Source organism: Nyctereutes procyonoides, unplaced genomic scaffold (genome assembly GCF_905146905.1).
Source record: "Nyctereutes procyonoides isolate TBG_1078 unplaced genomic scaffold, NYPRO_anot_genome, whole genome shotgun sequence".
Taxonomy (NCBI): Eukaryota; Metazoa; Chordata; class Mammalia; order Carnivora; family Canidae; genus Nyctereutes; species Nyctereutes procyonoides.
Window position 1 is genome coordinate 29,994,881 of NW_026575160.1, and position 26,423 is coordinate 30,021,303.

At 46.9% G+C, this 26,423-nt stretch overlaps 1 protein-coding gene across 1 annotated transcript in view; it reads right to left on the bottom strand.

Moving 5' to 3' along the window:
• The window catches only part of WNT2 (Wnt family member 2), a 42,041-nt gene extending 22,322 nt beyond the window's left edge, over positions 1-19,719 (bottom strand). The window contains exons 1-3 of the mRNA XM_055314753.1: positions 19,637-19,719; positions 17,056-17,282; positions 11,732-12,009 (exon numbers count right to left, since the gene is read on the bottom strand). Coding sequence (XP_055170728.1) covers positions 11,732-12,009; positions 17,056-17,282; positions 19,637-19,719 — 588 coding nt within the window. The remainder of the gene's footprint in view (positions 1-11,731; positions 12,010-17,055; positions 17,283-19,636) is intronic.
• Positions 19,720-26,423: the final 6,704 nt, after the last annotated feature.

Here is a 26,423-nt window from a genome sequence, read left to right on the forward strand (position 1 = left end):
AAAAATATCAGCTAGTCCAGGAAAGATCAGGGCGGAAGGCAGGAACTTTCTGTTGTACCCTTCCCCCCTCTCCCCCTGCTCCCAACTGCACAGCATAACCCCAGGGGTGGCCACTCAGAATGAATTCTGCTTTCACCCTGTCTGGCAGTTACCTAAATGCTTGTAGGACAGCTCTGCGCTTGGGGAGGAACAGAAAACGGCATCCCGAGACACCAGAGGGACAACTGTCATAATAACTGAACAAACCCGCAGTAACCACGAGGTGCGGAGAGCCCCCTGGAGGGTGCCGTGCCAGACTGGCACAACCGAATGTGGCGGCCTCGTGTGTCCCTACTACTCGACACAGGGTATTGCCTAAGAGGCTTCCTAGAGTGGTTGAGAATTTGACCGAGTCCTCACTTCCCCCACCCCGCCTCTCAATAGGGTTAGATCACGGTTCTGGTCAATCTAGGCAACTTCAAGGCACGAAGCTGAACAGCCCCACCTGTTCTTGTTCCAAAAGTCCAAGGTGCTGTGTCCTGTGAAGATTTTACGGTCCCTCGTCCCTCCTCCCCTTCTCCCCTTCTGCTTCCCAGTCTTCGTCAGTGGCATCTGTCCTTCTACAGGGACAAAGATGAGAGCATTCAAGTCCTATCCCGTGACTCCAGGTGCCTCCCACATGTGTCTAGACATCGATGCTCAAAACTGAACACGATCGACATGGAGGAAAGAGTGTTAATTGCACAACCGAGGACCATGCCAGGACTGCAGGTCCTAATCCCTGACCCAGGATCACAGCCTCGGTGCCAAAGAAGAATGCTACTGGGGTGAAGTTTGGGGTTTTCCCATGTTCCTTGCTACCAACTGCACGTACTGTGACCCAATGCTTTGCGCCCTCACAATCCTTCCATCCGTCCCAACACTTCTCCCGTTTCCTGGGGCCTCCACAACCCTCCACGTTCTTCCGACCTGGACTGGCTACGCAGCTGAGACCCACATCATGCCCTCCCAGTTCAGACACACTGCTAGATGCTAGATGCCAGGCTGGCTCTTTTGTGGTATATTCCTTCTCTTTAGGGCAACTTCTTACCTCCTTCCAAGGTGCACGTGGGATACGTTGTCTGAATTCTTATGTGTCTAAAATGTCTTCATTCAACCTTTATACTTGATTAATAGCTTGGCTGGGTATAGAATTTTGGAAATTCTACACACACCCAAATAATTTTCCCTCAAAACCGGAAGGTGTTGCCCCATAGGCTTTGGCTTCTAGTGGTGCAGATGGGGAGTCTGATGTCTGGCTGATTCTTGGGCAAGTGACGTTTGTTTTCATTTCACTTTGTCTTTTTTTTTTTTTTCCTACATGGATGTCTCTAAAACTTTCCTTTATCCTAGGTGATCTGAAATATCACCAAGATATTTAGGATTTTAAGAAAAAAAAATCAATCCTGTTCACCTCTTAGTGGGCCCTTTCAATCTGGAAACTCCTGTCCTTCAGCACAGAGAGAGTCTCTTGATATTTTTGTCTCCCCTCCATTTTAAAAAACTTTCCTAAAGGCATTCTAGTTAGTTGCTGAGCCTTCTCAATTGGTCCTTTATGTCTTTTATATTTTCTCGCTTATATTTTTAATTCTTTCTGGCTTCTTGAGGAAGAAATTCCATTAAAGTAACACTCCTGGCTCTCACCATTCATTCCCTTACTCATTTCTCTCCAGGGAGAAGTGACTTGCCCAGCTAGTGAGCTTAGAGGAAGGACAGGGCTTGTGTGCCTGGGTTCCTTCTTGTTGGGCATCTGCCAACCTGTGGAGAAGATGAGTTATGATCAGTTCCTACCCTCCAGCAAGGGGCTCCCTGCAGGGGCTCCAATGTGCAGCCTGTAACAGAGTGAGTAAGTCTGTCCGGTTCAGGGGTGGAGTGCTAGGCAGTGCTTTGAAGCTTTGAAGCTACATCCTCCAGTGCAGCTTTTTTTTTTTTTTTTTAAGTAGAGCAACAGACATTTTTATTCTATCCATCCATCTCCTTTATCCATTTTTCCAGTTGGTTTCAAATTCACGTGGGAAAGATGGGTATTGTTTATGGATCTCCTTAAACCCCACTTGTCTTTTGGGCTTCTTCTTCTTTCCTTTATTTATTTAGTTTGAAGCAAAATTGATATATAACATTATACAAGTTCCAGATGTACATTATAATTTGACATCTGTATACGTTACAAAGTGATCACCATCAAAAGTCTAGTTACCATCCATTCTGTAATTGACCCCTGCTGCCCCACCCTGCTTCCCCTGTGGTAACCATCAACCTATTCTCTATCTGCGAGTTTGTTTTTGTATTGCTTTGCTTGTTCACTTTGTTATTTTAGATTCCACATATGAATGAAATCGTATGGTATTCGTCTTTCTCAGTCTGACTCATTTCACTTTACATGATACCCTTAAGATCTATCCGTGTTGTCACACATGGCAAGATTTCATTCTTTATGGCTGAGTAGTATTCCATGGTGCATCGCTACCCCTTACTACTTATCCATCCATCCACTGATGGTCACACGTCGGCTGCTTCTATATCCTGGTTGTCGTAAATAATGCTGCAGAAACTTTTCAAATTAGTCTTTCAATATTCTTCAGATAAACACAGAGACATGAAATGGCTGGGTCCTATGGTGGATAGATCTAGTCTTAGTTTCCTAAGGAATCTCCATACTGCTTTCCTGGGCTTCTTGCTATGCTTTTTGGGAGGTTTCTTTGACTTTCTCTTCCAAGTTCTTTCCTACTCTCTAGTTGTCACTTTTTCAAAGCATCCATTCTTGTAGTTGATGAATGTTAACATCTTCTGAAATATCTGTGAGGAGACTAATCAGGCTTCTAAAAAACCATCTTCTCCGGGAAGCCCGGATGGCTCAGTGGTTTAGCACCACCTTTGGCCCAGGGCATGATCCTGGAGACCCAGGATCGAGTCCCACATTGAGTCTCACATCAAGTCCCACATTGGGCCCCCTGCACGGAGCCTGCTTGTGTCTCTGCCTCTCTCTGTGTGTCTCTCATGAATAAATAAAATCTTAAAAAAAAAAGTCTTCTTCTCATTACTGAATTACTGGGGTTTTTTTTCTTGGTTCATTTTTTTCCTGCAATTTTTTTTGTGTTTTTTTTTTCCTCTGCTGAATTTAATCAAATATATGGTAATCCTTAGACACTCTCTTCATATTTAAGAATGAAGTCATGAAATGGTATTTAGGAACACTGGTTATATGAGCGGGGCTTGTGGGTCAGAGAGATTTGCTTTCTCGTGCACAGGTAGTACACTGGCGTTATACTGGAGACTAACTCCAGAAAGCCTGGGAGGCGAAGCCAGTACCAGGAGTTCCACTCAGCGGGGAGGAGAGTGGATGGGGTTCATTATTCCATCTACGGGTTTTTCAGTTAGTCCCAGTTTTCAGGCCTACGCTTCTCTCCAATGCTCATTAGTACTTGAGCATCTTGCTTCTCACGTTAGCTATTGTTCCATCTGCTTTTTCCTTTCCCCCATCTGTTTGTATCCTTCTAGACCATGACTTCTACATCCTTCTTTATCAGTTAACAATTTCTTTACTTGGTTCCCACTTCCTAGAAATTTGTTGGGCTCTCTCATTTCTTTGACAATGCTCCTTACTGTTGTTGATTTAAGCCATTTTATCCCATTGCTATAGTTTTAATGAGGTTTTGGGAGGAAGACGGGAAACACCCTATGTCTTGTCCACAGCCTTGAGTCTATTTGCACTGAAATGTCTGTAAGGGGACAAGGACCATGGGGCAGGGCCAGGGGGTGGGGAACTTCTCCATCTTCCATAGATAGACCTTCTGCACTGCTTAATCTACTTTTGTTTGGGCAAGTATGGTTTTACGGCAGGAAGAAAGGACACTAGAAAGAACTGATTACAATGACTTGTTTTCTCTCTTCAGTGCGTAATGCTGAAAGCTTCTTCCAAAAACAGGCCCATGACACAAGTCTTGGTTTCTCTTTTTCTCAAATCTTTCCAAAAGGGTCTCTTCTGCTTCTTTCTCTGATTGTTAATGGCTGCTGCTTCAAGGTTGCTGTGAAGAGTCCATTTCCAGCCTTCCCTAGATCCTCTCTCACGTTCTCACGGCCCTAGTGGCTTTTCATATCACCAAACTGGCCAGCACGCTCGGCATCAACCCTTCGTCCCTCACCATTTGCTTAATCCCCTCTTGTTTTTATTTTGTGTCATCCAGTGAATAACTACTTGCTCATTTGACATGACTACTTTTAAAAAAAATAAATATGACTCCTAAGGACAACAGTACTCTTTTGGTGTTTAGCCTCATGGAAACCATTTTTAGCTTGCCAGATAACTTTTCTCAAAAAAAAAAAAATCTTTAATAGGCTCATAATTGCTTCAGTGCTAAAATCGTACTTAGCAGATTCTTTATGTGGCCCTTAGATCTCTACTTTTGAACACTTTAAGCCTTTGGTCTGCAGAGGCTATTTTCTAGACTTAGAGTTTCTTAGAATTTAGGAAACTTCTACATGTTAGCATTCTATACCAAAGAGACAAAAGTCTGAATGTTTAAAAACAAAGCTAGGGATGCCTGGGTTGTGCAGTGGTTGAGCGTCTGCCTTTGGCTCAGGTCGTGATCCTGGGGTTCTGGGATCAAGTCCCACATTGGGCTCCCCGCAGGGAGCCTGCTTCTCTGCCTATGTCTCTGCCTCTTTCTGTGTCTCATGAGTAAATAAATATAACCTTTAAAAAAAAAAGCTATAGAAGGAGGTAATACATGCATTCAGCAGGCTAGAATTACTCTATTTTATATTTATCCATCCAATTTACTGTCAGAGCATAATAATGAAGCATAACATTCAATAGGACCTTACCACATGTCGAACTATACTAAGCACGTTATACTCACTACTTACTTAACCCACCCAAGCACTCACATTCACTGTCTTATTCAATCCACACGAACACAGAAAGAATACACTATTTTAATCCCCATTTCACAGATGAGGATATTGAGATACCTGGCAGCTGAGGATCGCGCCCTAGGTCTCACAGGCGGTGTGGCCGAGGCAGGATGTAACCCGAACCTGTCTGGCACCAAGTCCATACCTCAAATCACTCTACCAGCATCTGTCATACTGGAGTTTACCACTCCACCCTCCAGGGGTTCATGTTCTCGGGGTTCAGCGAGTTTTATAAAAGTTTTTACATGTAGTGTTTGTATATCTAATTATCGTCTACAAAGAATTATTTGCCAGTTAGAAAGACTTCTCCCAAGGAGAATGAAATTTTGGTTTCTAAAGTCAGCTTTGCTGAAAATGGAGCCCAAACACCCCCAGGGTGTCTTTGTAAGACTTCTTTACAGGACATCTCTTCTGATCTGAACAAGGGCAATCCACCTTACCCTGTGTGTGAAATGTACGCCGGTTTAACTATTGACCTTGCCTTAGAAATTCAGCTTAGAATTTATTTTAGGTCCTTAGATGCTCTGTTTTCAACTGAATTATTTAGTTAAACATGGGCATTCAATGAAGTGTCAGTGCTTTCACTTTTTTAGCTGGGTGTATTACCCCAAAGCGACTAATGTATTTCTGGTCTTATATCCATTTTCCTGAGGGAAACACACATTAAAAGCATTTTATTTTCAGATGCTGACTTAAAGCCAGGTACATCTATTAACTCTTTAAATCCTTTTGATGACAGGTCCACATCTCTAAGATAAGAGTGACCGAAAATCTACCTTCCAAACATGCAAGCTCTGGGACTAGGAAAACAAGGGACATTTATTAGCAACCTGTGCGGTTGATTTGCGTATGCAATCGTTTAGTGACTTAAACGAGACATTGCGATTTCTTGAGCACTGCCATCCTTCAAAAACAGTGACTGCGGGTGGGCTTAGGTAGGAAATATATGGTGTGGAATTTTTATTTGTGCAATTCAAGAACATTACCTTTGGCTAACCACATATATAATAATTCTTATTGACTAATAATGAGGCCAGTCTTAAAAAAAATTCTCAGTAATAGAACTTTACGTCGAACCATAATAATTTTGTTAAAAGTTATTCTCTGCTTTGGGACTTTGATTCTGGTTAGTTTTTGATTCATATGCCACCTAAAGATCTACACTATCAAACACATACTATTTTTAGGTACAAGATGGGGTGAGGGTACAGAACTCATTTGCAAAATGCATTTAATTCTATGAACTAAGGAGACCCATCAGAAAACAAACACCTATGAAGTGAGATTTGTGCCTCATAAGGATGCTCAACGTTATTTAAAGGAGGATTTAGATGAATAGGAGGTTAAAGCAACCTGGCTCTCTAGTTCAGTTTGATTTACCATTTTCTATCGATATTCCTTATTTTCCGAGAATGTGATTTCTTTTTAATCATGCCCAGTTCTCTTGGTTCAGAACCATTATTAATTATTTATCCTAAGGGGCATCACGGAAGTGCTATCTTGGAAGTTTTTATTAGGCCAAAAATTACTTGCCTAAAATAAGTCTGTGCTTATGTCTTGGACAATATCCTTTTCTGTTGGACTTTGGACATGTTTCCTATGGACAGAGCTATCTGCTTTGTCCCAGTTCCCCAGTGGGCCAAGCTCAGGGGCAGGCCGGAGTGCTCCAAGGTGCTGACCTTGAGTGGCCCTGGTTTGGGCAGGCCCTGGAACTAGAAACTCTGCATCCCTTGACTCTCCAAACTTCTCCCATATAAAGTACAGGATGCCAACTTAAGTCAGGGTTTGAGATGATTTCAGCGGGCAAGTAAATTCAATTTCTTTGCTAATTCCAGCCACCCTATTAGACCTCAGTCTCTTCATATGCAAAAGATGAAGAGTAGTGTTACCTGCCTTTTAGGCCTGCTTAAAACCTGGTGTATGCATTTTATTTGATATGGAAATCCTGTTTGGGTAACCCATCTAAGGTCATACTTAAGTATTTGAGCCAATCTTCTGATTCTAGAGTCCCAGCTTCCATGCCGGTCCAGATGCCGTCAACAGCTATGAACCCCTAATGAATAAGGTAGCCAATAGTAATATAAACATTATGTTAAAAATATAAACTTTGGGACGCCTGGGTGGCCCAGCGGTTGAACATCTGCCTTCAGCTCAGGGCATGCTCTCGAGGTCCAGGATCGAGTCCTGCATCCAGCTCCCTGCATGGAGCCTGCTTCTCCCTCTGCCTGTCTCTGCTTCTCTTTCTGTGTCTCTCATGAATAAATAAATAATATCTAAAAAATAAAAAAAAACTTCCAACACAGTTGCCGTATGCTAATTTTTTCTTAGGCTACATCAGAAAGCGTAGTATTTACTACTAAGTATTAGCCCTTAATATGTATATTTAAGGCTGAAAATAAAGTTCAGGGAAGCAAACATTTCTTGTATTTCCTGTTCTATTTAAGGCATTAATTCGAACACATCATAGAACATCTGAACTTTGATATCTAAGTCCCAAGAAGGGGACTCCAGAGGAATTAGGAATGCGTAAGGGTGGAGCTTGGACATTTCCTCTGTGCCCCGGTGTTCAGTGCCTTGCTGTGGCTGCCCAGCGACATCCAAATCTCCCTGCATGGCGCTCGAGGCTGAGCTCTGGCCGACTCCAACTTGCAGCCTCAGCCCCGATTAAGTCCCAGTTATGAACTCCACCCTGGAGCCCTCGTCATTCCTCAGCTTTGACGTTCTTTCTGTTCCAGGATCTTGCTTGGCCCCGTAGCCCCTTCGTCCTGGAAAGCATCTCCCCTGTCATCTCAGTCCTGGGAAATCCTGATCTCCGGCGCAAACGCCCGTTCCGCTGTGACACAGCCCTTGTCCCCTGGGCTGGCGGCCCGCTGGCTGATTCTTCCCTCGCCGCCGCCTCCCGGAGCTGGCCGCCCCGTCGGGTCTCTCTCGGCCCTGCTCGAAACGTCGTTCTCGGGGCCAGGAGCTTCTCTGTCTTCATTCTTCTCCCCATAGGACTTTGCGTTCCAAACTGTGGCTTACCCAGAGTAACTCTTTAATGATCTGTTGACTTAAGTTTAGTCCAACAGCACGCACGACTCGGAGGCCAGCAGCAGCACCATCAGCTGGAAGGTTCTGAATCCACGGAGTAAGACGAGGTCGCTTCAGCACGCTCACGGGTGACTAGCAGTTACGTTTCTGGGGTTTAAAACAGCCTCCCCCATTGTCAGAAAGTAATACTGATTCATCAGAGGGTGCTAGTGGGAGAAAGACCCACACAAGGGGACAAACATCATCATTAAGCTGCCTTCCAAGGGCAGCTGCTGCTCTTTTTTAAAATATGGAAATGCTCTGTTTTCCTCAGAAATGCTCGACAGAGACCACACAGAAGGTCCACCAGGACGTAAGGGAGAGCACAACCGGGTGTGAACCCCACGCCCCGTGTGTCAGGCCCGTGTGGTTCATTTGTCGCTGCATCCGGCCGGGTCCCCAGCCTGTCGTCTGGAAAGTAGGAATACTTAATGCTGGTTGATATTCGTACAGCGTTTTTTTTGAAGATCAGATTACAGAATGTTTGATGGTATTTTGTAAACTAGAAGATATTACGTGCCTGTTAACTCGTATGTTTAACTGTACTGCGGATGAGTCTATGGATACGTGGAGCAATCAGACTGGAGCCTAAGTGACAGTTCCTACAGGGTTCGTATCTAGCTCTGTTACTAAAGTTACGGATGAGAGGAGGAGAAAGGAATGAACTTTAATTGAGCACCACTGCATGTCAGGTTCTGAGCTATTTGCCTTATTGTCTTCCCACAGGACCATGGAATGGCCTTTATGTATGAGAAAAACGGAATTTCAGTGAGCAAAGCCACTGGTATTGCAAGATTAAAACTAAGGCGGGTCCGATTTTAAATCTCATATTCTTTGTATTTTTGCTACAGTAAGAGAGCTTGGGGAGAGGTTTTTTAATGGAATTCTTATCATGCAAGTTTCCAGTGATCGGAGGGCAGTATTTGATCGAATACATAGATTATTTGATATAGAATCTCTTAGAAAAGATCAACGAAGCTGTGATTATTTCGCCTAGTTGTGATTACCTGTGACTATTTCTAAAGAGTAGACTAATGTAAAAGCTATTTTCAAACTTATGAAAGGGAGCAAATAGTGGATATCTCCCAAGTAATCTTTCCTTGTAATTTGTACATCTTAAACTATTATTTAGAAGTTTTCATGGCATGGCATCTTTAGATTTAAAAAGAACCACTGAGAGAAACTGGAATTTCCTTCTTGATAGAAGGTTGGTTTTGAACAAGGTGGTTTATCTTTTTAGAATTTAATAATAATCTTATTTAGAGGTGGAAACTTAGTTGAGGAAGAATTTTCAAGTAAACGTGAAAGGAAAACACTATTATTACAAATTCGGAGGCTTGTGATCAAAATAAAATGATATCACAGCACAAAGGATCGGAAATGATATTACAGTACAGAGACACATGAGGGTGCTCTAACCAGCTGCTATAATCGATGATTAAACCGTTCAAACATTAGGGGGAAATCAGGGTCCATTGTGAATAGCAGTGTTGAATTTGCTCTGTAGTGTCAGCTAAGCATGATCTTGGAATCGATGTTTCTTCTTTTAAATAAAATGTACGGGTCTCCCGACCCATCTTCTAAAAAGTAGAAGATGTTCATAGTGGACAATTGGGGCAATGCTGAGAAGCACCAATGAGAAATAAGAAGGAAACGGATGGTGCTATCCGGTCTGGGAGGCTGGGCCTTTCTAGCCAGGCCAGTTGGAGGCTTAGCTCAGGAGGCCTGTCTTCAAACACGAGCCCAGCCTGTTCTCATTTTGATTCCACAGACCTTCTGCTGGTAGGAAGGGGGAGCAGAGACCGGGGGTCTAATGACCGCAAGAAGAGAATTAGAGACGCATGTTTATCTCAATACATTTACTCTCATTAAAGTTCATATTCACTGACATCATGCATCTCCTTGAAAAAGTCTGCCCACCCACCATTAATTAAAGCCACATTTTAAAAAGTCAGTGTGTGCACTTTTATTCCAATCAAAAGTAGCCTCCTAAGTTTTGCAGGCTAGGCAGGAGTATATCTGAGGCCTGACAGCTGTTCACCTCCACGCAGTGAAGAATCATGTGATTTATATTAAAAGTCACGTTAAATCAGGGCCTACAATATAATAGCTACGGTCTATTGTCTTGAGGAGGCGAAACATTCAAAACCTAATGGCGTCTGAAGCAAAATCAACATGTCTTTTGATAAGTCGGCATTCCTCTGGTTACAGTGTACCTACCACCATAGGCCTTGACCTTCACAAATACTCTGAGATCTAACTACGCACCCTGCTTGAATAACGAAGCAGCACACTCCTATCAAAGACACCACACTTTATAGCTTATACATGTGGTATCAGTGTCAAAACAAAGGTCAATGTAAAAATTTTTTTTTGATCTAAACCATTGCACAAACAGCAATTACCAATAGTTGGAGGATTACACAAGCATAGGCTATATTCTTGGCAGCAGTCACGATAGGTTCATAAATTCATGAAAATAAGAAATGTTGATTTTTAAAGTTCAAGAAAGGTACTATTTGTAAACAGTTCAGGTCACACTCATTTTATTCCATGTGTTAAGCAAGACTTTCCTTCCAACTTCCTTTAAATGAGATTTGTTCTTTCCATGAGCCTAGTAAAAGGTTTTCATCCAAACAGATCTGCATTCTTTTCGATTCTTTTTTTTTTTTTTTTCCTATTGGAGTCCTCCTGGGGACCTTTCAATTTTATGCTGATCTTTCTTTATATATTAATGTCAAGCACATTTTTATTTTGTGTTGATAAAAGACAAATTACCATCATCTCTTCCCACTGGCAATTCGATTGTTCTAGAATGGTTCTGACCAAATATTTGATTAGCCTAGCCAGCTTTTGTTTTCTACACAAAGAGAGAATGAGTGGCATTCAGATTCTCTGGTTCTTCTGGTCCTGTTGCCACCTAGGAAGAAATGGCACACCTACGGACCTGAGCACTAGCTCTGAGATGGTTTAATCTTGGGCCAACGCACCCCTAGGCCAGGAGTTGAACCTCAGTGCTAGTACTGACTTTTCTACTGACTCTCCATGTGACCTTGAGCACCTTAGGGCCTGTTGCCTCACCTAACAAATGGGGGCTAGGAGGTGAATAATGACTGGGTACCCACCGCCCAGGAAGTTAGTCAGGACTAGTGCATAAAGGGACCAGAGCACCCCTTTGGGGCAGGTCTTCCCCTGGTCCACTCACTCATCCAGTTACTGCAACTACAAGGTGGGGCTTTAATGCACGACACTTGGATCTGGTTCTAAAAAGAGCATCTTTAAATCTAGACGTCAACAAGCCATGCCTGGTGGGTTGCTTTCCTGACGAGTTGGAGAGAAGACACTCTGGGGCTTGAACCCCCTCAGATACAAGCATTTTCAGTGTCCCGTTGGTATGTGGGATGAAGCCCTATCCTCACCCGCAGATTATATCTCCTGTCTAGATGATACGGTGTCCAGAGGGACCATAAAACACTTCACTCTGCACAATGCCAAAAGCAATGGGTGGACTCCAGCTCAGCTGTGGGAAGGAAGGTGGAGTGCGGGTGGAGACACTTCAACCCGGCCCATGGTATTCTTTAGAATCTACGGCTGGGGGTGGGGGTGGGGGGCAGTGGGAAGCTGTGACCGTATAGCATTTTATCAACTCTAGGGAAGCTTAAGATAGGCTTGGTCTAAGTGATTTATAAAGCCATGCAGCCTATAAAATGAGCGCCACGGGCGTCCATACCTTCCGGCCGGCTCTGTTGTTGTGAAGGTTCATCAGGGCTCTGGCATCCTTTCCCTTCCTTTCCTTGGCATCCACGAAGGCTCGGGCAAATTTGATCCCATAGTCAATGTTATCGCTGCAGCCACCCCAGTCGAAACTGCCCTTGCTGTCCTTGGCGGTTCCCTTCTTCTTTGGATCACAGGAACAGGATTTTAACTCTCCTTGGCTACAGGCCCTGGTGATGGCAAACACAACTCCAGCTGAGGAGACGGCGTAAACAAAGGCAGATTCCCGACTACCTGCAACAGAAATGCTTTTCTTAAACGCGGTCTGGAATTGCTGGTTCTGAAACAGCTTTCACACTAGGGCTGTTGACGGCTCGCTCCACCTGTGGCACACGTCGCCACAGGGCAGGAAGGTTCTGGTGTTCTCGAAGGATTCTCTTCTAGAGCCAGGGCTCGCTTTCTAATAGGAATTAGGCCATAAAAGCTTTTTGTCAGATTAGGCGTCTGTGTGACAACCGTCCTTCCAGTTAAGTGTGTAAAGCGTCTAAAGGGAAATGCAGCCAGGCTGCCTGTCTCGCTGGCTCGCCCCTGGCTTTGCGCTTGCCTCCTGCCCCGGGGGAGAGGAGCCAGGCTTCTGGGGCCTTCCTTCCATCTGTAACAGGGTCTGTGTCATGCCTCAAATTGGTCTGGTGTTGGCGCTACGGCAGCTCTCCTCGAAAAAACACCCCTTCCGAACGTGCAGGCCTCAGTGAGGACACTCCTGTCACATAGTGGAGACTGGAAGACCGGCTCAGGGACCCACGCAGGGGCCGAGGCGCGAGGAGAAGCCGGCAGTACCCCGCCCCGTGCCTTCACGCTGGGCAGCCCGGGCTCGGCATCGGCTTTCACGAGTCACTGAGAGACTGTTGAAGGCAACATGCAATATCCTTGAGTTACATACTGCGTCTGACTATTACGGTGAATTTACTTTCTTCTGGAACACCTGCACTAATCACTGGTATTGGGTAAAAGACAGCGAAAAGCTTTTCTTTGGTTTTTCTGGAAGGAAACAAATTTACCGCCTATAATTAGACTTGGGCAAGGACCCTTTGGGGTGCTTTCTTAGAATTGTTCTTTATTAGAGCCCAGGCTACTTTCCCTTACGGGCTGAAAGGTACATATTTCAGGGCAATAACTACATTAAATTATTTTAATAATCTGTAGTAACTCATAACACGGTGTTGCGGGATAGTGACAGATATAAGGCTCTTTAGGGTCCGAGCGCACCTCATTTTTCAAGTGGGGCTGTATTTCATTGTTATTAGCGTGCCTCTTTATTAATGGGTGCGGCGGCAAATATATCAACGATCAAAATAGAAGCTCAACAACCTGCTGCCAACGCAAGGCAGAGAACGGGGAGAGCCATTCAGCGACTCGGTATGTCAAGACGAGTGTGACTTTTTGAACCACACAGCTGGGAGAACAAACCACCTTTTCGCCTTGAAGCCCTGCTTGTTTCCGCCTGTCATTCGGTGCTAAAATTTATTATATGTCCCCTGCAATATTTGCTCTGCTGGTCTCATTATTAAAAATCAGGAAAACATATCTACACCATATTAAATGGCACTTACCTCAGCCTTCAGAAAGAAAGAAAAAAAAAAAACTCCCCTGATACCTCTAACCATCAAAAAAGGAATCAATCATACCCTGTACTTTAGGTAAAATCAATTATACGAATATTTGCCATAGGTAGCAGGCAGCACTCTCCAGAGAGAAACGTGATGGCCAGAGAGCTGTTCTTAAAGAGTCCCAGGTTATATTACAAGGATCTCAGATTGTCTACGTGAATGGAGATGTTTTACCAAAGAAGGTGATGAATAGATACTAATGTGGCTTAACCTCAGGTAGTGGCTTTCGGGTAAATAAAATTATGGTGACACCCATCCTAGAGGTGAGGAAAACAAAACGCCTTGTCCGTTATCACCCCCTTGACCTGCTAATGCCTGGTTTTGTATCTGGAGTGAGCTGCCTACGTTTAGAGATGCCACAGAGGGGGGAACTCGTAAACGCTTAACGTCTTTAGCGCTGGTCTTACTTTTCAAGGAGAAAGAAGAGCAATTTTATGAGGTGGTCTTTTAGGGGAAGGGAAAGGAAGATGTGGATGATAGAATGCCCGTGACCAGACACCACCGTGAAAGCAGGAGAGGAAAGCCATTGCCTCGGTGCAGAATTCATCTGGGCATAACTCGCAAACAATGACATTGACCTGTTGGCCCAAAGAAGAAAAGAATCACAGGAAGGCTGCTAGGAGTCCGAAGTAATTTCCAAAGCGGAAACATCACCTTTCTGGATATCTGTCGTTTAGTCTCCGAACACATCACTAAGTAACTAGACGTCTCTAGATTTAAATACAAAACTTAGCACATTGACTGGCTTTTCATTTTACCTCCAGATGTTTTGGTATCACGTAGATTCGGCCTTAAGATGTTTTCAGTTAAGTGTCTTAGATGAATCACTAAAATGCTATGTGTGAAAAAGTAGCACATTTCGAGAGTTGGCTTTGGAACAAGACAAAGTCTGATCTCGAGGCCTCTTAGAAAAACGGATTCTTTTTAAAGCCATCACAATACGAAACGAAATCCAAATCTAAAGGGTGGTGGTAATTTAACTTCCTAATGCGGTTGAAGTTTCACTAATTTGGAGATGGAGAGAAGTCAAGAAATGTCTATCAAGCACGTAGGCATCATTTTTGTCCGAGGCGGGGTCTGGTCACCTGGGAGGGCAAAACACTTAGAAGCTACCCTTTCTGGAAGGTTATGGGTCATCTGGCTCTCTTGAAATGCTTGCTATTTTTTTTTTTTTTAAAGTACATTTGCAAGGATGAGACCTACTTGCATTTTTGTTTTTTAAGGCTTATGGTAGAATTCTGGAGGTATATTCTTGTAGGAATATTTCTGGGTTTACTAGTTTGGTCTTTAAGTTTCTCTGCCTGTGGCTGGTGACAGTCTGTGGAATGAGCGAATTATAAATGTTTCCAGAAATTGTCCTGTCTTCCTCTAGCTCTCCGGAGCAGAAGAGGCAGACAGATGTTCCCCTTTTCTCTATGACCAGGGAATATGTTTAGTGACTTATGTTCTCGCCCATCAGTGATGTTGGCCTTTGCCTTTCCTATGCATCTATAAGGACACTGAGGTTTCCAAAAGAGAGTCCTTCACAACCTAAGATGTGAATTTCCCTCCAAGCGATTAATTGTAAAAATCTTTGGATAGCTTCATTGGAATTTCTTGATTATTTCCAGGATAAACTACGTTAGGTCAAATTCAGCCCTCCCATAACCAACACACACAAAAAAAATCATCACAGACAGTCACAGGAGTTTTATATAAATGTGCAGGAAGAAATCTGGCCTTCTGTGAAGATTGGAAAGAAGCTGTGTAGCATGAGTGCCTTAAGTCTCGAGTACTTTGGAAAAGCGTTCAGCTTCCTCCGAAAGAACTCTCAAGGAAGTTCAGCTTAGGCTCCCTTATTTACCTGAGGCTTGACACTAAGGCCAACTAGCGCTGCTTCCTCCCGTTCTAGCCTCTTCCCTCTCAGCAACCCTACAGCCAAGATGAAAAAGATTTTACAAATGAACTCCCGGCTTTGCTAGACATGCTCTCTTTAGGCTCCATGGGCAGCATTGCTTCCTTTGATTGATCGAAAGTTGGTTTTTTTTTTTTTTTTTCCTTTTTTTTCTATTCAATATGGAGTCACCTGAATGGATTTTTGCAGTCAGGGTTTGGAGGTGAGCATTCTGTCAACGAGAAGGATATCTGATTTGTGACGATGGGCAAATGACTGCGAGTACTTTGGAGAGTCCTGATACGGCTTCCACACCGAGAGCCTGTACACAATATGCCCAAAGATCACTTGTGTTAGCTATTTGTAAACTCTCTTTGACGAGGTCCAGCACTTTTTTATTTTATTTTTTAGGTCCAGCACTTTAATTGATTCACTGGTGAGCTAATCTAGGTGAAGTCTTAAAATTCCATGTAGCTGAAATTCACTATTGACCTTTCAAAAATTTGCGATGTCATATTGAAACTCCAAAAGGAATGCACAAGAATATAGTTCTTAAACTAGAGAATAAAATTGCCGAATATCGCAGTAAATTAAGTTTAGGGATACACTGAGTGAGAGTACTACGCCCTTGGGGGATTTTAGAGACATTCAGTTATGCATTTGGCCTCATAAAACCCTAGGGCTGTGATGATTACATGATAGAAACACCCTCTGTTAAGCATTACCAAGTGTACAGCCTGGACGATTTTCTTAGGAATGGGGGGGGGGGTGGTGGTGGGCAAAAACAAGTGTATTTTCCGGTTCCTGGGGTTCACACGTAAACTCTTGTGTTTTCAGTGGGATTTCCCGAAAGCAAATGGACCATGCTACCTCTTGAAGGATGCTAACAATGCCAGGTTAAGGGATGAGTATTTCTGACGATGAAATCTAATTTTCGGTTCATTTGCTTTGATTGTATACCAGCCACTTCTTATGTTCAGAACTTTTAAGAAATTTATTATGTAATCAGATAGTGTTTACTTCTCCCTCTAAGTAAAACAGAAATGAAACATATATGTTTGAAAACTATGCACTCACAGTTCTCACCCCTGTTCTCCGTAAATATTATTCTGCCTAAAATATGCCTGGAAAACAAGAGCTGCTCACTCTGAGTTCATCCATTCATTCACCACGCAATGAGTGAATGATGCCTGCCACACAAGACACCGAGCAAGGGCGGGGATTTACAGATTTTACAACCTACCGGAAAAGAAAAATGTTGAATTTAGACACAGAGTGACCCAAGACTGAGTAGCTGAATGGGAGGTGAAAGGGGGTGGTTGGGGATTCGCCTCTGCTTCTTAATAAACATTTGGCTTATTATTATTATTTTTTTTAATACTTTTTGGTCAGTGAAAGTTCTGAGTACTACTCTATCCTGATCTACTCAAATCCTCTGGAAAGTTCAAATCCCAGAAAGAATCAAAAAGTCAAGAGAGCCCTGTGACTGCTTCCTCCTTTCTCCTGAAGACAGAATCTGATCCTGGAGGGACAGGCACGGTGGTGACAGGACACGGAAGGACAGAGCAAAGAGCGAAAAGACCCTTGATCCTAAATTACGACTGGCCTCCTTTGACACTTGAGGCAAGTTCCTTGATTTCTTTAGTCGTCCTCTGTAAGACAGGGGCAACGCCAACCCAACAGGACAAGCTTCTGACTAACTAAATGCAAGAAGAGATGAGCGGGGTCTCGGAAGACCAAGTCAGGGGACTTGTGTGTGAGGGGACAGCCCGTGGAGCTCTGCAAAGGCGGGAGACTTACTTCGGAGCAGGACCCTGCCAAAGAGGCTGTGATCCCTGTCCAGCGTGTTGCAGTTCCAGCGGTGCTGGCGGAACTGGTGCTGGCACTCTGCTGTCCACTCGGCCACGCCCAGGCCGATGGCACGCATCACGTCCGGGTGTCGGTGGCACAGCTGGCGCTGGCGGCTCACCAGGCCTGGCACATTGTCACACATCACCCTGGAGGAGCCGCCTGTAGCTCTCATGTACCTGCAAAGGAGCAACACGGAGGTGGAAACACCATGAACGTCAGGGCTGGGGCCCTGTTTCCCGGGAGACTGAAGAGCTCAAAGCACGGTTCACGTATGAATTCCTTATCCTTCTGGGGGATACTGGGAAGCAAGAAGGGGCACAGCATGCATGGGAGTAGATGCCACCCCAACATGGAGCGAGGATTATGTGTCTTGGATGTGAGGCCAGGGCCACCTGATGATGCTCTGGCCAGGGGAGGAGAGTCAAGGTCAAGAGTGAGGGAGGGGGCAGCGTGTGTGGGGAAGAGTTTTTTCCCAAGGCTTTTTCAAAGGCTTTTCCCAAGAGGGCTCCGATCTCTGTGACACAGTATGTCTGGGCTTCGCTTTGGGGGCATCCTCCTTTAGAAGCAGCTCCCACTTCTTTGACCCAATGTTTAAGTGTCTTTAGAAACTCCCACTTCTTTGACCCAATGTTTAAGTGTCTTTAGAAACTGTCTGTATCTGTCCAATCAACACCTGCTGGTGGTATCTGATGTTACATCTCTCCTCGCAGACATGCCCTTTTTTCCTTACCAAAGAATCCTTTAAATATTCCCACTTTTCCCCCCAGCTCTCTTTGGCTTTTATAGAGAAAAGCCTTTGGAAGGAAAAAAAAAAATTCTTTCTATTGTTATTAAGGACACTAAATGTTTGGAAGAATCAAACAGTGTTATAGCTCCATAAAGTACTTTTGAAAAGAAACTTTAACAAAAAATTACATCATCATCTCTACCCAGATGTTCTCTATTAGTCGTGAAATGTTTAGAAAGGTACCTTTTATATAACCCAAGCTGCCATAGGTGTCTTTTGAAGCGATCAAACAAGGAGAATGTCTTTTTCTCGTATTTTCATTATTTTATATGATCATAAAATCGTTACAGCTGCGACTTCCAAAAAATATTTTTAAGTGACAGCTGAGAGACAATGTGACAAAAAGCCCGGGCAATAAATAATGTTTATACACCCATGGAAACAGAAATAGTCATTTTATTGAAAAATGGTCACTCTGATAAATCAATCTTTGATCCTGTGTCAGCAGTGTCAAGGCTAAACGCCTTCCTGTTCAAAGCGGCTTAGGGAGGAATTGAACCTTCTTCCCATCAACGCTTTGCCTTGCTCCTTTGAAGAGCTCCAAGGTCCTCCTCAAGTTCCCTCCTCTATGGTCTTTAATTTGGCCGAGGCTCCTCACTTTTGCCAGATTCTTGAAAACAAAATACCCCCCCCCCCCAAGCAACACCAGCCCACCGTAACTGGCATTTCTGAGTCCGTATTTTAGGATCTGCTCCGAAACTTGCAGGTTCAAGGGCGTCCCCCAGCTGCAACGCCACCTCTCCGGGACACCAGGCCGGGGACGGAGCCGGAGGGTCTCCCCTCGGGGCGGCGCCGGGACCTGCTGCTCCGTCTCGCGCCCGCCGCCCCTCCCCGCGCGCCCTGCCCCGCGGAGCCGCCGAGCGAGCGCCCCTGCAGTTACCCCCGCGGCGACCGCGCTTCCCAGCGGGCGGCAGCGGGAGCCCGGCGGCGGGCGGCGGGCACACCTGGCGGCGGCGTGAGGGCACACCTGGCGGCGGCCGGGGGCTGGGGGAGCCTGGAGGGGGCACCGCAAGTCCTCACCTGCGGGCTGCGCGGCCCCGCACCGCCTGGGGGGCCTGGGGGGACCGGGGGGGGTCACTGCACGTGCCCACCTGCGGGCTGCGCCGCCCTGCAGCGCCTGGGGGGCCTGGGGGGTCACTGCAAGTCCTCACCTGAGGGCTGCGCGGCCCCGCACCGCCCGGGGACCTGGGGGGACCTGGGGGGTCACTGCAAGTCCTCACCTGAGGGCTACGCGGCCCCGCACGGCCCGGGGAGACCTGGGGGGGGGGACACTGCAAGTCCTCACCCGCGGGCTGCGCGGCCCCGCACCTTCCCGGGGGGCCCGGGCGGGGGGCCCGGGCGGGGGAGCCGGTCGCAGTTTTCACGCTGCACCCGCACACCCACGCACACACACGCCCGGGCTGCAGAGCTGGGGCCCCGGCTGGCGCGTCTCTGCCTCCGGGATGAGAAATCGGCTGGTTTTGCTGTCGCTCATCTGGACCCGAATCAACCACACACCCGAGCTCTCTCGTTTGAGGGACACTGCGGGGTTGGGATTTTTTTTTTTTTTTTTTTTTTTTTTGGAGTTGTCAAAACCGGACTGGTCTTCGGGGGAGAGGCGGAGGGGCGGCGGGGGGGCGCGGCGGCCGGGGCGGGCGGCCGGGGGCGCGGCGGCAGGTCCCCGGGGCCGGTGCGCGCCCCGCTCCCCCGCTCCCCCGCCTCCGCCCTGCGCCCTGCGCCCTGCGCCCGCGCGCGGGGACTTACCACCACGAGGCGCCGACCCCGGGGGCGAGCCAGGCCAGGAGCAGAGGGAGCCAGAGCCAGGTTCCACCGACAGGGGCGTTCATAGTAACCCCGCTGCGTCCGCATCAGGTCAGACTCCGTGCGCGGGCGCCATGCGAGCCCCGGGCAGAAGCGCTCAGCGCCGGGAGCGCCTCGTCACGGCCGCCGGCGCCGCGCCCCCGCCCCCGCCCCCTGCTCGCGTCGGCGACGAGCCGCGGGACTCGCCGATAAAGTTTCAAACCCGCGGCGCGGCGGGCGAGAGGGGCCGGCCCGGGCCGCTCGCCCCACGCGATCCCCGAGGCGCGGCGAGCGCGGGCGGCCCGAGAGCTCTGCGCGCCCCCTGCGCGCCCCAGCCCGCTCGGCTCCCCGCCCGCCCGCCGGGAGCGGCCGGGGGAGGGGGTGCGGCGGGGGCGGGCCGCGGGCGCGTGGAGCTGCAGGGGGGCGGGGGGCGGGGGCGGGGGCGGGGGGGGCCGCGGGCGCGTGGAGCTACAGGGGGGCGGGGGCGGGGGGGGCCGCGGGCGCGTGGAGCTGCAGGGGGGCGGGGGGCGGGGGGCGGGCGCGCAGCTCGGCTCGGCTCGGCGCGGCCTCGGGGGCGGCGGGGGGCGCGGTGCGGGGCTGCTGGCCCGGGGGCATCGGGGCTCCCCGCGCGCACACGAGGCCCGAGCGTGCGGCGGCGGCAAGGCGGGGAGGGGAGGGGAGGGCGAGGGGAGGACGAGGGCGAGGGCGAGGGCGAGGGCGAGGGCGAGGGCGAGGGCGAGGGCGGGAGCCCCGGGAGCCCCGGGGTCGCTGCTCCGCGACGCGCCGAGGAAGGGCGAGGGCAGGCGCGGGGCGGCTCGCGGGGAGGGGCCGGGCCTCGAGCCGTCGGAGCGGGGAGCCGCGAGCCCGTGACCCCTCGGCCAAAGCGTCGGCGGGCGCGGGCCGGACGCACCTCGCGCCTCGCTCCGGGAGCCGCGGGCGCCGGGTGGGGTGGGGTGGGGTGGGTGGGGTGGGGGGGTGCGGGGTGCGGGCCCTGGGGAGAGAGGCCCCTGGGGCCTGCGCTGGGCCCCCGCGGGGTGGGGAGGGGCGGGGCGGGGCGCGGCCGACGGCGGCTCGGGCCCGCGGGGGGAGCGTCTCCCGCGGCCACTGGCCTGCAGCCCCGCCGTCTATCACCGGGCAGGAAGGAAGCCCGGGGCCGGTGGCGGCCGCGAGCCGCTCCGCCGCTCCGCCGCTCCGCCGCTCCTTGCCTCCCCGGGGGCCCGGCCGTGCGCGCGGCGGAGGGCGAGCAGGGGCGGCCGCGCCCGCGCCCCCGGGGCCGGGGCTCGCCGGGCGCGAGTGCGGGGCGAGGCTGGACGGGGCCAGGCCCGGAAACGCCAGGAACCTGACAGCTGCTGTCCTCGCCCCCCTTCCCCCCGCCGGCCCCCGGCAGGTCCAGCCCCTCCCAGGCTGACCCAGATACATCCCTGGCCGGGTCCGGAAAGGGAGGGGAGGCAAACCAGCACCGCGCCACCCACGACTCGGGAAGAGCGGGGCCCTGCGCCAGGGCCGCTCCGTATCGCTGGGCCGCGACCCAAGGGAAGTTCTGGGCGGCCTGTGCCGGCCGCAGGGAGGGGCGCGGGGCGCGGGCGCGGGGCGCGGGGGGGCGCGTCTGCTCCGCGGGTGCGCGCGCGGGTGCGCGGGCGGGGGCCACGGTGGCCACCGAGCGCGGCAAGAAATAGCCCCGCTTACCTCTCCGATGCTCATGAACCTCCCTTGCTGCATCAAGCGGCAGCGGCCACCACTGACTGCCACTCCGCTCTGTGCAGTCTCTTGCGGTAAATGCAGACACCCGGGACACGTGGAAGAAATGAGCGGCCCCAGAGGAGCCCCAAGGTGCCAAAACTTTCCCTCCTACCAGCACGTCATGTAGGGGTGTGTACGCGTATGTGGGGAAAGGTAGGCAGGCATGCTACCCATGCTGCTCTTACGGACTGTGAGACCCGAAATTACCTAAAAACTCCTCCACTCCGAGTTCCGCCCACCTCAGCACCTCCTGCCCTCACAGCTAAGGGGAGTTAGAAATACAAGGAGTGTGACCAGCAGCCTAGAGGTCCTTCCTCTCCGCCCAGGGGACTGTTGAGTGGCCAGGACATCTGCCCTTCAGTTGTTGGTGAGGCCAATGGAATGACCTAAACCTGAAACAGACCTTCTGGAAAAAGAACGGACCATCCCCAAAGCTAATTAAATCCCCTCCAAGGACTTCGTCCTGGGGCAGAAGTACCACATGATTTGCAGAGAAGAAACAGGCTTGGTAAAAGGCAAAAAGCTCGAAAGTTCAAGAGAAGCTAAATCCAGATGTGAAAAAAAAAAAAAAAAAGGTCCACCCAAACACCCCTTCCTGACCTGTCCAGAGGCAGTCTGGAGCAGATGACTGGTCTCTTCCAGATGTGTGATTACATTTCCCTTCGTTCTCCACCCCTGTTCACTTATGACCCGTTATGAGCCCTGTGCAACTCTTCTTCCTGCTAACAGGTCTGCCTCTCCTCCCTTCTCATACTGTACCTATTCTTCAGGTGGACCCTTCACTCTGAAGATAGCGTGTTCACCTCTAGAGGAAGTTTGGAAATGCTCAAGGAAATCAGGGCAGTTATTACCATCCTCACTTCTCTCGCAATAAAAACTACCACCCTAAAGCAGAGTTAATAAATAATGAAGTAAATTGCATATGACTTCAGCTATGCTATAGCAGAGGATGAGGTAAGGCAAGGCAGGGTTCTGAGTGCCATTAGATCTATAGATGTCTGATTTTTTAAAGATTATTATTCAGTGAGAAATCTCAGAACTGACTGTAAAACTCATTTACAGTATACAGAGCCTAATTCTCTTTCTGAAGATTAAGGTTAGTTTGCTTATAACTTCAGTATAGCATCGTAGCCAAATGAGTCAGTCTATTTTCTTAGTTAGATCCATTGTTTGTCTAATCTCCCAGGGCAGAGAGAGAACTAATTTACTACCAAACCATCTCCACCCTTTAAAAATGGAGAGTTACTTCTTCAACCAAATAGTCACTTGTGTTTCAGTCTGAACTGGCTTCTTCCTAAGGCCATGACTCCTAATTTAGCTACTCACTAACCAGTGATTCAAAGGTCTAGTATCTCCAACTTAGATTCAGTGACCTTAAGTGAGGACATTTTGAATTAACAGGATGGGTCAAAATAGGGAAGAAAACATGTATCTTTTTATCTTCTAAATCTATGAGTATCATATACATTACAACATAGGTTATATAGAAAATAACACAGAATATATAGAATTACTTTTTTTGTTACTTGCTAAGTCTAAGTAAGAGTATCATGTATATAACATAGGTTAGCTTTCAAATTTTGTTTTTAATGCCCTTAAGAGCATTGCTTGCCCCTTTCCCTCTTTAGTCATTCCTAACATGTTATTAAGTGCACTCTTACCTACTCTTGGTCAAAAGTTCCTCTTAGGAATAGTTAAAAGTATCAGTGATTTAAATCTCAGTGTGCATTTAAGTGTGCATCAAAGATTTGCTTCTAGCCACAAGAGAGTAATAGGTACCTGGCTTGTTCTCCTACTGGAAAAAAACTCTAAAACTACAGGTGACAAAGCTTTTCAGGCATTGGGTAACAGGCAGCCCACAGCTGTGATCTTTGCGAGAGAGGCAATATATGAGGTATGTTCCATAACTATCCCATAACTGTCCTGATTTTTCTGCTGAAACGCACCTTTTTTCCTGGGGTGCAAGAAAGTGGAACCCATGCAGAGTAGTCTCATTTAAGGAGAAACTGGACTTTTGGGCCGTTGAAGCAGCTGAAATTGGCAGGATAGCATATCTGAAAGTAGGTAGCTGTGAAAAAGGGGGCCCTAGAAGTTTACACGGGGATTCACCATGGTTCCTTGGCTGAACGCTGAGATGAATAAAGACATGATAAGACTACACAGCCTAGTAGAGATTGCCTGCTGCATATCATGCAGTGTTGAGAGACATCAGAGTTCCATCTCAGTGGGGGTGGAGAGACCTCATGAGGCACTCCAAGCATTCATTTTAGATATTAGAAAGGCCATCCCTTTAAAGTAAGGGGCACACCTTAGTGTAAAAAGCGTATTTTAGGTCCCATATTACATACTCAATAAAAACAAAGCAGATAGGCCAAGGGAAATTTACAAGAATTAAACCAAATTCATTAAAAGAAGACAACAGCAATGCCTGGGTGGCTCAGTGGTTGATTGTCTGCCTTTGGCTCAGGGTGTGGTCCCGGGGTCCTAGGATCAAGTCCCACATCCGGCTCCCCTCTGCCTATGTCTCTGCCTCTCTCTGTGTCTCTCATGAATGAATAAAATCTTTTAAAATGAAAGAAGATGACATAATCCAACACCCATTTAAGGAAGACCAGACTATATAATTTTCAGTGTAGAACATACAATAACAAAAATTAATAGGCAAGTGAAAAGCCAGAAAAATGTGACTCAGACTCAAGAAAAAGCAATCAAAAGAGACTGACTCTGAGATGGCCCAGTTGCAGGCACCGGTGGGAAAATGTTTTTGAATAATTTATAATTATGTTCAAGTATTTAAGGGAAAATATGATCACAATGAACAAATAGGTGGAAATTTCAGTAAAGAAATGAAAGCCCTAAGAAACAAAGTCTAGGACCAAAAAGTCTAATGTCTGAAATGAAAAATTCACTGAATGAGTATAACAATGGAATGGAGTAGGAAAGAGAAAAGGATGATAAGCCTAAAGACAGACGTTATCTAATCTGAAGAACTGAGAGAAAAGATAATGAAAATTAAAGAAATGTAACCTCAGATATCTGTGGTACTGTGGTACTACCAAGTAGTCTAATATATGTGGCAAGTGGAATTCCAAAAACAGAGAAAATGTGATATGTGAGATTACATATATGTATACGAAAAAATACTGCACCCTCTTTGTCCAATATGATAGAACACATCCATTTATAGACCCCAGAGGGTCAGAAAGCCTCAAGTGGAATAAATACGAAGCATAGCATACCTACATACATTATGGTCAAACTGTTTAAAAGCAAAGATGAGAAAAATCTCTAAAGCGACCAAAGGGAAGAGATACATTAAATACAGGTGAACAAGAATATGAATTACAGCTAATTTTTTATTAGCAATAATGGAAGTCAAGAGACAACAAAGCAACTTTTTAAAAATGCTTAAAAAAAGTGGTTCCCACAGAATTCTGTAAGTGAAAAATGTCCTTCAAAATTGAAAGAAGAGCTGTTCTTTGTTTCCTCTTCTTCCCCTTACCTTGGGAATAAGGACTATAGTTCATGAGTATGGGCAAAACTGAAACAGAGCAACCCCAATAAAGTCTAAAACCAACTCTTGACAGGACCAAAGTGAGCCATAAGAAAATCCAACTCTCCCTGTAAAGAACATAATATCATTTAGGGTCTCTATAAATTCTTATCCATTATATCCAGCATCAAACCTAAAAATTAAAACAAAACAAAACCCCACAAGCAAATCAACAGAAAAGAGACCCAGAAGTAATTTAGAGTTTTGATTCGAGTTACCAAAATAACTTTTAAAAGTTCACAAAATAACAGATAATTTTAACAGAGAACTGGAACTCATACAGAAGACTTACATAAGAATCCTAGAACCGAGGAAGGGGAAAGGAAGCTGTGACCAGAATTAAGAATAGATAGACAGTTTGAGGAACTATGTAGAATCAGCAGAAGAGTGGACTAGTAAACAAGGAGAGAGGTCAACAAAGAGTCTCCAGGTAATGCACAGAGAGGATTAAAAGGATATAAAATATAGAAGGGAAAATAAGAGACAGAGTGAAAATGTCTAGAGGAGAGAGAGAATGGTACTAAAGAAATATTTTTGAAAATTTTCCAAAAAAAATTTTTTTTCCAAAATGATGAAAGAAGGAAATCCACATACTTAAGAAATCTGTGAACGTGAAGCAGAACAAATACAGGGAAAACCATTCTTAGGTATATCACACTTAAACTGGTGACAAAGACAAGGAGAAAATATATTAAAGGTGCATGAAAAGACAGACATAGTAGCATTGTGGGACAAACCATCAGCTAGGGCTGGCTTTTCAATGGAAACTGTTGAAATCAGGGGACAGTAGAATGACATCTTTAAAAAACAAAAAAGGGGGAAACCTGGGTGGCTCGATGGGTTGAGCATCTGCTTTGGGATCAGGTCATGATCCCAGGGGCCTGGAATTGAGCCCCAGGTTGGGCTCCCTCCGAATGGGGAGCCTGCTTCTCCCTCTCTCTCTGCTGCTCCCCCTATTCCACTCCTCCCTCATTTGTCAAATAAGTAAATCTTAAAACGAAATAAAAAATAAATAAATAAGAAGGGGTGGTGGGTGGGACTGCTAAACAGGAATTGTTTCTTTTTAAAGATCCTTCAAAAATGAAGACCAAAAAAAAGATACTTTCAAACAAAAGCTAAGAAAATAAGTATTAAGCTAGTTCTGAAGGAAAAGTATACTATAGATGGTATTATGGAACTGCAGGAAAGAATGAACTCTGTGAAGGGTAAATTGTGGGAAGATATAAAATAGTATTAACTGTCAAAATGGTTATTAAGTGATAATAATATCTTGTGAGGTTTAAAACATGTAGAAGGAAAATGCATGACATCACTAGCATAAAAAGCAGGAGGGTGCTCTGATTCCAAGTTAGATGGAGTAGGTATACCTCGTGTCTCCCACCGAATACAGAGATAAACTTGGAAAGGATGCATAGAGAAGCTATTGGAAGACTATGAAAAGTAAATGGTAGTGAGTGG